Source organism: Vicia villosa, linkage group LG5 (assembly GCF_029867415.1).
Source record: "Vicia villosa cultivar HV-30 ecotype Madison, WI linkage group LG5, Vvil1.0, whole genome shotgun sequence".
Classification (NCBI taxonomy): domain Eukaryota; kingdom Viridiplantae; phylum Streptophyta; class Magnoliopsida; order Fabales; family Fabaceae; genus Vicia; species Vicia villosa.
Genome location: NC_081184.1, coordinates 107022908 through 107037427, shown reverse-complemented (window position 1 = coordinate 107037427; position 14520 = coordinate 107022908). Strand labels below are relative to the sequence as shown.

Sequence of the window (14520 nt, the reverse complement as noted above, 5' to 3'; positions counted from 1 at the left end):
ATCTAAAAACAGCATACATGAAAGAATACACACATGCAATTAAAACATGATATATAGCAGTTATAGTATTTATTTCAACACATAAAGTAATGCACAAATATCTTAATGCAGACTCTATATAAGTGTGATCGCTTTAACCGGGTTCCTCACATGCATGAATTCCAGAATTTAACCTCTCTCCGCAGAGATTCGTAGGCATCTTCTACTAATTTATATGGTCCATCCCCACAATGATGACTAATCCCTGATTAGCATCGATTCAATAAATCCTACAGGATTAAGGTGGATCAATTCTCGATAATCACACCCTGTGCAGACCCACTTGGCTAACACGTACTATGAAATGCATGAGCATATATATGCAATTATATCATCAACATTTCTCAATTGTCAATTCATATATTTATTCTATATCATATGGAAGTATATTCGCACGCTTAGCATCATAGCTTAAACACATATTCATAATTGGGCACACAAACATCAAGCATTCTCAATCGACACACAATTAACACAAAACCCCAAATTGGGCACACAATCATTCATACCAACACATGCATTCAATCACATATAATAATCATTAGAAAATGTCCTTACCGTAGCGAGCTTTTAAATTATTGCTTCTTTTCTCAAATAGAGTACTATTGAACCCTAAATCCCCTGACGTTTTACCATAGAATTTTTTCCTTCACAAAATAAATTGGCAATTCTAATTTCTATACTTGATAATTCTAGAGGGATAAGTTCTCCCTTACTATTTGAATAACTCTAAGCCGAGATGTGTATAATAATTCTAATTGCAAACCTATATTAATGTAACTCGTCAAATTACTTTAATGAATTGATCCTTCTAAATTAAAGTAGATTCTTCTCAAATAAAAATATTTTTCTCTAAAAATAATAATAAAATATTAATATAAAGACAAGTTTATTAAATTATATTAACTTCCAAATTTTTGATTCTTAGAAACCTGATAATTTTAAATAAGATAATCTGATGGTGAATATATGAAATCCATGACAAAAATAGTTATTCCATAAATATCTTTAGGATCAAAACAAAATAAATTTTACCATTAATACATAGTTTAATTATAAACATAGTTTTATTATAAACATAGTTTTATAATATATCTTATATTTATCCATAACTATTTGTACTTCAAATGCAAGGTTAGTCGAGAATTTAAGAGTTATTATAAGTTTACCAATCATGATATGAAAATACCCCTTCCATTTTAATTTAAAGATATTACTCTGAATTTAAAAGTCCTTAAAAAGTATTATTTTCTATATTACAATAAATTCATAACAAATGTGATATTGATTTAAAAATGAACAAGATTATATTTCGGGAATCATAACAAAATATGCTCTCTCTATTTTATAAACAAAAATTATTCCATAGTAATTTTGTACATCTAAAAAGAACAAATTTATATAAAATATATTATCTTTAAAACAAAGTAGATAAATCATATATTTCTTTTCTTTTCATAGTAAGCAAGTATTAGAAAATACAATTATATTTCATCTTTAGAAAATTTTTCTTCTGTCATAACTTATTTTAGCTAACCATAAGTACACCTCAACACACACATCCATAAATCAACAATTAATTTCTAAAATCAAAAGTTTTTACACATGACATTTCAAGAAATTTTTCTTCTCCATAACTCTTTCCAATTTAATATTCATATTTCATGAATGGTTTTGTTTTTCCAGAAAATAATGGTAAGTCTCAAGTTTATCAATTTATTATTATTTTCTTCACACTCTAAGTTACTATTTTTCAAGCAAAATCATAAATAACAAGATATAATTAAGTGAAATGTCAAGAGTTATATTATTATTTACTAAATGGAAATAAAAGAAATCATACCCAATTTAATTTGTGAGCTTTAAAAAATGAAGAAATGATGTAAAGGAGAAGAGAGGGTGTGAAAGAGTGATATGATGTGTTTCTGGCGACAGAGAGAGGAAAATGTGTGATGCTGTGAATCTTGGTTTTCTCATGATATGTACTTATAATCAATAGCATTGATCCATTACCGATGGATGAAATAGTGTTGGGGATAAGGTTGTTCTCCAACCATTAGATCTCTCTCTCACATACAAAATTCATCATGACTTAGGTAAAATATCAAGATATTTTAGTTACCACTTAAAAATATATTTTCCAATTTCCTTATATTATTAATTGATGTCGGCATATGCAATAGATTTGGAAAGGATCACATTTTTAACCGAATATACACATAGAAAAAGTATCCGAAATAAATAACAGTGGAACGTGTGTTTGGTCGAAAAATAGAAATGAATATGTTAAAATGATCTATGCGATACAAAGTTTAATGAAATAGATTGAAAATGATCAAATTCATAAATAAAAATACCCGATTAAACAGGCTCTGACAGGTAAAAATATGATCGTAAATGGCATCGAAAAGAAATAAAATGAGCTTACCAACACGATCTACACTTAACATAAATTAATAAAATAGTCTGGTACAGGTCAAATTTCAAAATATTCCACTCGCTAATTTTTCGCATAGTATCGAATCGCTTCGAGCGATCAGCCTGTAAACTGCTATTTAAATTTTAACAAAAATGAAGAATATTTTGCATAAATATTTAAAAATTATTTGAACATTGTGCCAATCTTAGTAAAGTTTTGGTAGTACTCTGGCATGGTCTCAATAACTTCGTGTTGTTTATGGATAATTATTTGGATTAACGATAGAAAAATCTTTAACTCCCTTATTAATCATACACCCTGATACTTATAATTATTTTAAAATTATGGGTCTTACACTTTAATTTTTGTTTTCTCTTTTGCATTGCATTCTTTTTCTTTTAAAAGACTAAAATCTTTTCTTAATCAAATACTAAAACACTTAATAATTGAGATGTGAATCATGCGTCATTAAGCCTTAAGTAATGGAAAAGAGTGAGGCGGGGTATTCCTAACCTTGTTCTCTTTCCATTCATAGACTTTAATAAGATTCAATACACAAATAATTTCACAACTTAAGGTGGAGAAATATCTAAGTACCCCTACATTATGAGCCATTTACTATAATCCCCAACAAAACACCTTAACACATTCAAACTTTTTTTTGCCTTTGGGCTTTCTCCTTTGAAACCTTTTCAAAAAGGACATGTTATTTCCAGTCTACGCAAACATATAGTGCATAAGACTTACGAGCGACCATACGTCTAACTGTTAGAATGTGAACTTATCATCAACAATAAAAAAACACCAAACAAATAAGTCTACACAAAATTCTTCAAATATCTTGGATGTGTATTCACCACCTCCATCTATTCGCATAATTTTAATCTTCTTCTCACTTTGGTTTTCGACAAGTATATTGAATCTCTTAAAGATTTTTAATACTCCATCCTTCCTCTTGATCACATAGATCCAGAGCTTTCGATTAAAATCATCAACAAATGAAATAAAATACTTGTTTCCACCAATAGTTTGCTCTCTAAACGGTCCACATACATCTGAATGTACAACTTCGAGTATGTAGGATGATCGCATTGGCATAGTCGAAACGAAGGAATTTCTATATTACTTTCTGACTAAACAACCTTCACAAAGTTTCTTAGGCATCACAAGACTTAGTATACCATTTACCATCTCTTGAGTAATCAGTTGATTGAGTGACCTAAAAATTCAAATGGCAAAACCTCAAATGCCACAACCAACTATCCTTGTGGTCGATAACTGTTTTCAAGCATTGTACCTTTGTCGAACTAATCATAGTCTTATGTCTGATTCTTCAACAACGGAGATTTTAAGACCAAATTGTTCTTGGTGTCGAACAATTCTAAAGCTCCATCTTTCATGACAATTGAGAAACCTTTTTCGACCAGCTGTCCAACACTTAGTAGATTGCACTTCAAGCCAGGTACATAGAGTACATTTTTTATCAAGGCTTTTGCTCCAATGCTCCTTTGAAAAACAACGTTGTCAGTACCTTCTGTTTGCAACGAGCTATTATCAGTAAGTTTGACCTTACTCTTCTTCGACTCGTCGAAATCTACTAACCACTCCTTTCGACCAGTCATGTGATTCGATCAGCCAGAGTCAAGAAACCATGTCTTAAATTCGACATAATATCTGCAACTGCATCCATAACCACCATATCTAATATCTCAACAAACTCATCCTATGAAAAATGAAATTGCCAAGAATCTATAGAGAGAGGTATGTATCTTTTTTATTCTTAAAAATACTTTTACAACACAACAACGAAGATCCCACATCAGCAAATACCTCCATCCTTCTTCAAATCTTAGATTTTTTAGTAAATGCCTCCTTCCTTCTTCAAATCTTCGATTTTTTGAACTGAAAAACAAACTGATAAGGATTTCTCCCTGCCCGATTGAATGATGTATCGAAGAACCAAATCAATTAATCACAATCTCTTACGCCATTATCTTTACGCTAAAAACAATGCACAAACCTCATTCCACACTCAAACCCAAACCCAAACCCCAACTTCAAATCTCCGAAACCGCAAACACATTCCTTTCATAACCGAAATCAAACAAATTCAAACCTCAGAAGAAGCTTTATCTCTCTTCCACCACTACACCCAACTCGGTCACAAACACTATTACCCTTCCTACGCCGCATTGCTCTACAAACTCGCTCGTTCTAGAAACTTCCAAGCCGTTGAAACCATACTCCAACACATGAAAGACACCGATATTCAATGCAATGAGACCCTTTTCATTGCTCTGTTTCAACACTACGGTCCAGTGAAAGCCATTGAGCTCTTTCGTTCCATGAAGGAGTTCAATTGTGTGAGGACATTGCAGTCGTTGAATGCGCTTCTTAATGTTTTAGTTGATGGTTGTATGTTTGATGAGGCTAATGATGCTTTTGATCGATCCTATGAAATGGGGTTTCGTCCGAATACGGTTACGTTTAATATTATGATAAAGGGTTGGTTGAGGAAAGGCGAATGGGAGAAAGCATGTGAGGTGTTTGATGAAATGCTTGAGAGGAAAGTGCAGCCGAGTGTTGTTACTTATAATAGTTTTGTTGGGTTTTTGTCTAGGAAGGGGGATTTGGATAAAGCTATGATTTTGGTTGAGGATATGAGGCGGAAAGGGAAGCGTGCGAATGGAGTGACGTACGCACTTTTGATGGAAGGTTTGTGTTGTGTGGGGAAGTACGAGGAGGCTAAGAAGCTTATGTTTGATATGGCGTATCGTGGATGTAAGCCTCAGGTTGTGAATTTTTCTGTTTTGATGAATGATCTTGGGAAGAGAGGGAAGATTGATGAGGCGATGGTTTTGCTTCGGGAGATGAGAAAGAGGCGGCTTAAGCCGGATGTTGTGACTTATAATGTATTTGTAAATTATCTTTGCAAGGAAGGGAAGACGGAGGAAGCTTATAAAGTGTTAATCGAGATGCAGATTGGCGGTTGTCTTCCAAATGCAGCTACATATAGGATGATGCTTGATGGTTTGTGTCGGAATGGAGATTTTGAGGTGGGGCTGAATGTTTTGAATGCGATGTTGGCGAGTAGACATTGCCCGCAATCTGAAACGTTCAATTGTTTGGTTGTTGGGCTGTTGAAGTCTGGGAATATTGATGGTGGATGCTTTGTTTTGGAAGAGATGGAGAAGAGGAAGGTAGATTTTGATTTGGATAGCTGGGAAACTGTGATTAAGCATGCTTGCAGCGAGGATAATAACGGTAAAAGTACGCTTTTGAATATACTTTCATCTCTGTCCATCTAATGCAATCAAAATTAGAATTGTAATATACCAGATAAGAAATGAACAATATTGTTGTAAACTTGCTTTACCAATTCATAATTATTTTGAAATAATGAATTTTAATAGTATATGTTTATATAATTTTCAATAAGCCAACTGAATTTGTTGATTATTTAGAATTAATCAGCATTTTAGAAATTGTTGGCTTTAGACTATCAGTATTTTATAATACTTGCTGCTGTTTAGTTATAACTACTACAATGAGATAGATATCAACTCCATACATACAAAACAACTCTCATCAACTCCATAATCCATTACTGTTGCTGTTTCAAGTCTTAGTATTTATACCTGTCCTCATAACTCTCTATCATCTCATCAAAATACAATATCAAATTATCAAACAATAACAAACATGGCACGCTTTGAAACACTTGCTACCACTTTGCATCTCAAAGCCATAATGTTAATGGCATTGATATTATTCCTTACATTCACTTCCACAACTTCAAGCCGAATCCTCAATGAACTAGAAACACCAGAAGAACCTGTTACTGATTCTGCAGTGTCTCCTGTTTCTTCCACCGTTCTCCCTCCACTTCCAGCACCAGCCACAACAACTGGTACTGATATTCCTGATCAGCACCACACAATATCATTTTTCTTGCACGACATTCTCGGCGGCTCCAATCCAACAGCAAGAGCAGTAACCGGAGTCGTTACCAATCCGGCTCTCAACGCTCAAGTTGCATTCGCAAAGCCAAACGGTGCAAACCTTCCTCTCAACAGCGGAGTTCCCCAGAACAATAACAACAATGGAATTCTAAACAACAATAACCTCCCTTTCCTAACGGGTCTCAGTGGAAACACGGGAAATGTCTTCAATAACAATAACAACAACAATGGAAACAACAATTTTCCAGTGACGAATATGAATCAGATACCACAGGGAATGACGGTGCAGGAGTTGATGTTTGGTACAATGACAGTGTTTGATGATGAATTAACAGAAGGGGAAGAGTTGGGATCAGGATTAGTAGGGAAAGCACAAGGGTTCTATATAGCAAGTTCAGTGGAAGGAACAAGTCAAGTAATGGCATTCACTGCTAAGTTTGAAGAGAATGGTTATGAAGACAGTCTGAGCTTCTTTGGGGTACACAGAACAACACAAGTTTCACAATCACAACTTGCAATCATTGGAGGAACAGGAAAGTATGTGAATGCAAATGGAATTGCTATTATCAAGACATTTCCAGTTACAAACAGTCAACAACACAACACTGATGGGCTTGAAACTCTCTTGCACCTTACTGCATATCTTTCCTATTAGAATGTCTTTTAATTTATGTGTCATGAATGAACTTTATGTTTTCAGCCTACAGAGCTATTGCAAAATATTTGTGTTGTGTAATGAATCTCAGTCAGTGATTTTATTGTACTTTTGAAAAGAAAGCAATTATGTTATGCCTGAATTTGACTTTTTACATGAGTCCATGACCGAACTTTATCATCTGTCGTATGAATTCCAACACTAGAATTGCAGGCCTTGAAACACTTTCTAAGAATTTTTTTTTTAGTTGAAAAACATTTTCTAAGACTTAGACATCTAGTTTTGCCATCATTACAATTCTATGATTTTGAGTGAGAGTTTTTGACTCAAAGATAAAGCTGTCAAACTCGAGTTAATTTTTAAATTCTTGGGAGTTTATAATTCAAAATCTAAACAAAAAGAGTGAACTCACATGTAAACTCTCTTTTTGATAAATTCTTACAACTTCAAGTTAACTTTCATAATTTTGTAAACTCTCGATTTTACATTTTACAAATAGCTTACGAGTTTACGATTCTACAGTGATTTGACTTTAATAGTGATGGAATAGGTTAATCAGCTTCAGAACTAATTTGTTAGATTAGTTGGTGACAATTTTTATTTTTTTTCTTCATATAGATACTTCTAACTCTACAATTATACTATAAACCAGTGAACATGTCTTGCGGAAATTTTGGTTGAATCAAGTGAAATATAGATGGATAGGAAGTCCGTGCAACATGTGGTGACATATTCCGAAATTATTTGATCACTTTCTTTAGAGTTTTTTCGGCTTAGGTACAAATAACCGCCTCTTTTCAAACGGAATTGAATGACGTTAGCCATTCACCATGCAAACATAAGAGGATGGAATCACATATGGTTAGAGAGTGATTCAGCCCTTGCAATTCAAGCTTTCTACGATAAAAAGTTGATTCTTTAAAAGCTATTGATTGATTGGAGAAATTGCAGGCTTGTTCATTTAGATTAAAAATATCTCAATCTTTCGCAAAAGGGAATATCAGTGCGGATAGATTGGCTCACGCAGGACATGTTGTGAATCATGACACGTGATAGATAAAACAACCGATCAAGTTAAGCATGTAAATAAATATTTTACACATTCATTCATCCAAACACATAGTAGTATTACATCTTCTCCTACAAAGAATAATAAGATCTTCTCTGTTATTAAACTAAGGGAAAAAAGAAAGAACTAACTATCTTAGTCATAAATAGACAGTAATCTGAAAAATTGTTTCCATCCCATTATTAGTACTTTTGTGTTGATCATAAGGTATTTGTAACGTCTCAATTTTCGCATACCCTCTTGCATTTTCATACTTACCACTTCCTCCAACAACAGCAATATATGATTCATGTGTAGCCATTCTATGAACTCCAAAGAAACTAATAGCATCATCATCTTCATGACCTTCATCACCAAACAAAGCTATAAATGCCATGGTTTGACTACTTCCATCCAAAGAACTAACCAAATGGAATCCTTGTACTTTACCAATAACATCCGAATTCAACTCATACCCTTTTGTAATCTCATCATCAATAACAGTTATTCTTCCAAATAAAAGCTTTTCTAGAGTTGCTCCCAGCGGGATACGGTTCCTTGTAACGTAAGGAAGTGAGTTAGAGTTTGAGTTAGTACTAGTGTCTATAACCACCTTGTTTTTGTCAATGTTTTTTATCATTGTTGTGCTTGAGGAAAAACCATTTGTGCTAATGCTAGTGTCGAAAATCGGTATGCTTCCTTTAGTAGGGAATATTCTGTTGTTTGGTTTTGAGAAAGGAAGGTTAGTGGTTTGTTGTGTGTTGACAATGATGCCATTCATGATTCTTTCAGAAGGATTTGATCCTCCTAGAATGTCATGCATGAAGAAAGTGAGTGGTGGAGAAAGATTCTCCTTTGTTTTGACATATTTTAGGTTGATGCTTAAGAGGGAGAGGTGAAGTACTATGATGTTTTTTAAGGAAAAAGAGGTGAATGTGAACTTTATGGCCATTTTGGTATTTTTGAAATGAACTAGCACATTGTATATATAGTTGATCACATGTTCTATGCAAAATAATTGACTTACTTGAAGAATTCACTCATAAATGGAGTTGGAATGGGAGAGATGAATGTTCCGTGGACTATTGTCTATTGGAGTTGTTGCTCAACAAATCAACTCTCACAAATGGAGTTGTTAATGTAAAATTATTTTGTCTTAAACCTAAGTCAAAAATATTTTGACTTGGTTTGAGTTCATTGTCAAGTTGTGTTAAGGGTCTCTTATAAAAAGTTATTTGTAAAGATATAGATAACAAATAACAACAAAATGTATCTAGTGTAAATTTAGTGGCAAATTTAATTTAGCCGAATCATCAAAATTAACAATTATGAACTTTTTTTTTCACTATAAATTCATATACTTAATCGTAAGTACGAGAACTCGGCCTCTATTTTTTATTTGAAATATTCAATTATGATGATGGCGTTCAATCTAACAATATTAGTTTTTCTTCGTTGAGCTAGAATTTTCAGATTATAATTTATTAATTTAAATAGTTTGTTGGTCCCTGTAAATTGGCGAATTTTTTATTTTGGTCTTTGTATTTGTTTTTGTCCGAGTCCCTATATCTCATATTCTTGTTGGCTTTGGTCCCTCACATCAAAGTCCTGTTACAAAAATGTTGACGTGGCAGCCATTTTTTCATTTTTCATTTTTTTAGCTCCATAATTCCATGTAAGCGCCTTTTTTGTTTTTCTTTCTTTTGAGTCTTAAATGTTAAAATGCAAAAGTTTAAAAATTTCGATTCCAATAAATGTTGAACCCATGCCCTTTGCTTAGTGGATAGGGAGTATAATGTGAATACAAGGGACCAATATATATAAAAAATGGAAAAGGAAAGACTAAAAAAAAACACCTTAAGATCCTAGAGATGACCCCTGCCACCCCAACAACCTAAATATTCTATACAAAATAGACGAGGATATCTCACAAGTAACAAAAAAATTAGAAGCAGTCTTCGCCTGGTCCTCGCATAAGGGACTAGAAAGTATACTATTGTTAGATAAGACTCGTCTTCTAAACAAATTGACCCTAGAAGAGAATATATCTTGCAGTAATTTCCAAGAGAAAACCAAGATCTTAGGAGGAGACCAACTACTCCAAAAAAGTAAAAAAGATATGACTTTGAAGCGAAAGCAGGTTCGTAAAAGAAGACAATTTGTCCTTCTAGACGAGCTAAGTGATGGCCACTAAAAAGTATCGTCTCTAGAATGCTTTGAAATCCACTTATCTCTTTCCAAGATAAGGATAACGTCTCTAAGTAAGACATAAAACTCATCAAGAATGGACAACTCCATTAAGAAGAAGTGTCTTCTCCATCTAAGGTCTCAGGTCAAGATTGTGGATCTATATACTTGCAAGTATATTCAATAAATGATCCAAGATGATAAAGCTTATAGATAGCAAGGATACAAGCTAACTAGTCGCTGCTTAGTTTTAATGATAACAACACTTGAAGTCAAGAAAAAGTTGAAGTTAGCTCAAGCGTTCAATGATGCATAAGATGGTTGGTAAAAGTATCCTCCTAAGTTAAGCTAGACATTTATTTAAAGCCAACATTGTAGTCCAACGACTCTCAAGTTTAGATTTAGGGTTTATGATCACTGGTGGTTTAAACTTCCAATCTCTCAAATGGTGGTAACTAACATGGAGATATCTCAAGCCTCATCAAGAAGACTCAAGGTTCTTGTGTGATGCTAAAATCAAAGATAACGATGCCAAGACTTAAAACTTCATAGTGTGAAAGAGAGGAAGTGTGAAAGCTCGTCTGATCGTGTCAGTTTGAGTGATCAGTGTATTATAAAGACACAAGGGCTTTTCTGGAAGTATTATCGCTAAATAACATACCCTAAAAACATTGAGAAGTCTATCATATTTTTAATTAAAATCACCACACACACAAAAATAAGGACCAAGACAGTTGATTAGAAAATTATCCGCTAGATTAAGAATATTTTTTAAAATTGTCTAATCAATTAGTTTATATGCCTAATCGATTAGATGATGTCTAATCGAGTTTATAATCGATTATGAAAGTCTCTTAATGAGAGATGACAATTCTATATCTAAACCTTCCATATTGGGCCACAACAATCGATTATTTGCACTGCTCAATCGATTATCCTAATTGATTAGGTCATTAATTTAGCCCATGGATTATTTACAAATTTACACCATGTCTTGGCCTATAAATAGAGAGCTTCACTATCATTTTTAAACATCAAAAAAAATGTGAAAAACCTCACTTTTCATTTCTCTCATCAAGAAAGTGTTGCTTGAAAAGAAGACAAAAAATATAGTTACATATGCCTTAGGAATGGACGAATTATTCTGAGTGTCAAATTGAAAAACAACCAAGGAAATATGAGATACATTAGAAGTAACAAACAAAGGAACTGAAGAAGTCAAGAATATGAAATATTCAAAATGATACCCCGTGAAAGTATTATTGATTTCCAAAACAGATTTACACACTTGACAAACTATTTGATGGCATTTGAAAAAAATATTCACAAATGATGATTTAAATCTTAAATTTCTTAGATCATTATATAGAGTATGTCATTGGCTGCATTATTTGGAAAACTTCAAGAACATAAAATGGAACTTGGTCGGTTGGAATGACATGAATTGGATAATGACAAATTGGATAAGAATCTCAATCCAAATATGATGAAGATGATGCACTAGTAAAAAAATTTGAAAAATTCTTAAGAAAGGAAAAGAGAAAGGAAATTAGTTAAAGAGAAACATCAACTTTAAGAAAGAAAGATACTTCTTTTAAATGTGGGAGAAGAGGTCATATCAAAAGTAAGTTCCTACTCTTCAAAATAAGATCAAAGTCAACAATAAGAAGAATAGGAAATCAAAAAGAGTATATGTGGCATGGCAAGACAATGAAGTAAGTTCATCTTTAGATAAAGAATAAGCAAACCTGGCAGTAATGACTTCACACCATTCTGATGATGAAGAAAATGAGGTTAGTGATCTTGAACCATATTATGATGAATTACATAATGCTTTTCTTGAATTGCTTGCAAAATGTTTCACACTTTCTAGAACATGTTCTAAATAAAAGAAAATAATTTTATCTCTAGAAAGTAAGGGTAATGACATGAAAGTGAAATTAGACCAAATCAAAGATTCAACATGTAATCAAAAATTCAACAATAAGGAATCAAAGAAATTTCAAGTTGTAATTCATTCTAACAAGGCCTATGTTAAAATTAAATATTATGTTTCTAAAGATAAGAATTATTTTTAAGCCTACATATTTTTATTGCAATACAAAAGGTCATACTTCTAATTCTTACTATATAAGAAAATTCGGTATTTCTAATGGTGAGTATGTGTGGATAAGGAAATGAACTAACCCCAAAGGATCCAGAGAATATTAGGTATCTAGAAAGTATTATTGATTGTTTATTGTAGTTACTAGGAGACCAAGTGCTAAAATTATTAAATTTAGATTGATTGTTTAAGATACAAGAATATCATATGATATGGTAAGATTAAAGCTTCATTTGGTTGAAGATGAATTGAAAAGTTTGGCATTTTAAAAAAAGTATCTCATTGGTATCAACATAATCACTTTAGAAGAGCGTCAACATTGATATCAACATGGACATCATATCATTGTGAAAAAGATAAGTACTTTTATATATGATGTATCTTTTCCTTATATTACTCTATTTTATTTTACTCTTTTAATTTTTGATAATGTTAAAATAGGGAAGAAGAGATGGTTGTTTTTTTTATTTTTTATTTTCAAGATAGCAAAGACAAAATATAATTGCAAAATAAATGGGGAGATATACAAGATAGGGGAGCATCAAGTGTCAAACAAAAATTTCCCATCAATATATTATGTCATCATAAAAAATGGGGATATTGCGAAGAAGATGTTTATCATCTATCTCAGTTTAATTTTGATGAACACAAGATCTTATTAAAGAATGACTATCAAAGAAGGATAAAGATATCAATCAAGGTTCAAGAAACTTCATCCAATTAAAGGATCAAGTTTGCAAAATCTTAAGATGATTTAAAATTTAAAAAGAATTGAACATGAAGGTATACAATATCAATTCATTTGTGTAAAACTTTAGGTGCTCAAAAAACTTCATCTCTTTTTCTCTAAAGGTTTCCTAAATATCCATGCATCAAGATATTTCATGCCAAATTTATTAAAAAGTTAAAAAAAAAACTTTTTTTTTGTAAATTATGGCATATGAAACCGTCGTAATCACACTTCTTGAACCGCTGTAATTTTCTTAGGTTACTGTAATTGGTTATACATACCCTCTATCTTAAAAATATGACCATTTTAAGGGTGGTAACCGATTACACTAAAAGTATAATCGATTACACATGCGATAATTTTATAAAATCGGAAACATTGTGATTTCAATTCACTACAAATGTTCATGAAACTTTTCTAAATCATTAGATCAAATTCAAGAGGCATCATAAGATGTATATAAGATAAAATACATCAGATTTTAAAATAACCTCTTTCACTCAAATTTTTAAATAAGTAATTCAAATTACAAATTTTATAGAAACTTTTTGCTGCATAAATTTGATTTATCGTAGAACATTTTTCTTCAACTGTTTGAGCACTAAAGTTATTTATTATTAGACTTGTTTATTAAAGGGAAGATCAAATTTCAGAATTTTGAAAAGTTTCCAAAATTATTGATTACTCAAAATATATTTTTATCATATTGTTGTAACTTGTTTGCTGAGGTGTGGTGACAAAAAAGTATAGAAGAAAGTGGTGTGTTTTCTCTAAGTTTTGTGAAAAAGAAAGTGGTGTGCTTTCTTGCTTGTGTAAGAAGATTGTAAGAGGGTATTGGAGTGAGCCTTGTACAAAGAGTTAACATAGTGAAAAATCCTTCAAGGTATGAAGGGACTAGATGTACCCTTGATTATAAGGGGAAGTAGGATATATCTTTGTGTTTTTTACTTTCCTTCACTTTAATTTTTCTACACTTTCATTCAAAGTTCTTACACTTAATTTCAAAAAAATAATAAAAAGGAAGAATCATTGTTTCAAACAATAAAAATTCAGAAAACCTGATTCACCCCTCTTAGGTTGAACTATATTGTTACAACTTCTAACTCGATTAAACAGACCCTACCTCAAGAGATGGAGAAATGTTTGTGCGAAGTACTCTGTTCTTGACTTGCACTAGCAACATTTGCATATACAAGTGTAACTGCTAGTTCTTACCTTAACTTGTCCATATGAACTTCTTTGACATAAAGAAGTGCTTCTATATCACAAAGAGTAGGTGATTATGTGCTACCATAATTTACATTATAAACTAGTAATAAACTTGTGCGTACGCGCGGGTTCTAGTCTCGTACGCGCATTTGTTTACATAATATATT

General features: G+C 32.3%; 3 protein-coding genes across 3 annotated transcripts; 2 read left to right on the top strand and 1 right to left on the bottom strand.

Moving 5' to 3' along the window:
* Positions 1–4191: 4191 nt before the first annotated feature.
* LOC131606999 (pentatricopeptide repeat-containing protein At1g07740, mitochondrial-like) lies at positions 4192–5905 on the top strand. The gene has a single exon (XM_058879063.1). It carries the CDS (start codon positions 4402–4404, stop codon positions 5764–5766), a length of 1365 nt encoding a protein of 454 aa, XP_058735046.1. The 5' UTR covers positions 4192–4401; the 3' UTR covers positions 5767–5905.
* Positions 5906–6021: 116 nt separating this feature from the next.
* Positions 6022–7211, top strand: LOC131607000 (dirigent protein 25-like). Its single transcript, XM_058879064.1, has one exon. The coding sequence runs from the start codon at positions 6161–6163 to the stop codon at positions 7073–7075; it is 915 nt and encodes a 304-aa protein (XP_058735047.1). The 5' UTR covers positions 6022–6160; the 3' UTR covers positions 7076–7211.
* A 981-nt stretch (positions 7212–8192) lies between these two features.
* On the bottom strand, positions 8193–9075 carry LOC131605124 (dirigent protein 24-like). The gene has a single exon (XM_058877519.1). The coding sequence runs from the start codon at positions 9073–9075 to the stop codon at positions 8284–8286; it is 792 nt and encodes a 263-aa protein (XP_058733502.1). The 3' UTR covers positions 8193–8283.
* Between the last annotated feature and the right edge of the window lie 5445 nt (positions 9076–14520).

What these genes read in the sequence shown, in the direction of transcription:
- LOC131606999 (XM_058879063.1), top strand. Translation starts at nt 4,402, where the DNA reads ATGATGTATCGAAGAACCAAATCAATTAATCACAATCTCTTACGCCAT.
- LOC131605124 (XM_058877519.1), bottom strand. Translation starts at nt 9,075, where the DNA reads ATGGCCATAAAGTTCACATTCACCTCTTTTTCCTTAAAAAACATCATA.
- LOC131607000 (XM_058879064.1), top strand. Translation starts at nt 6,161, where the DNA reads ATGGCACGCTTTGAAACACTTGCTACCACTTTGCATCTCAAAGCCATA.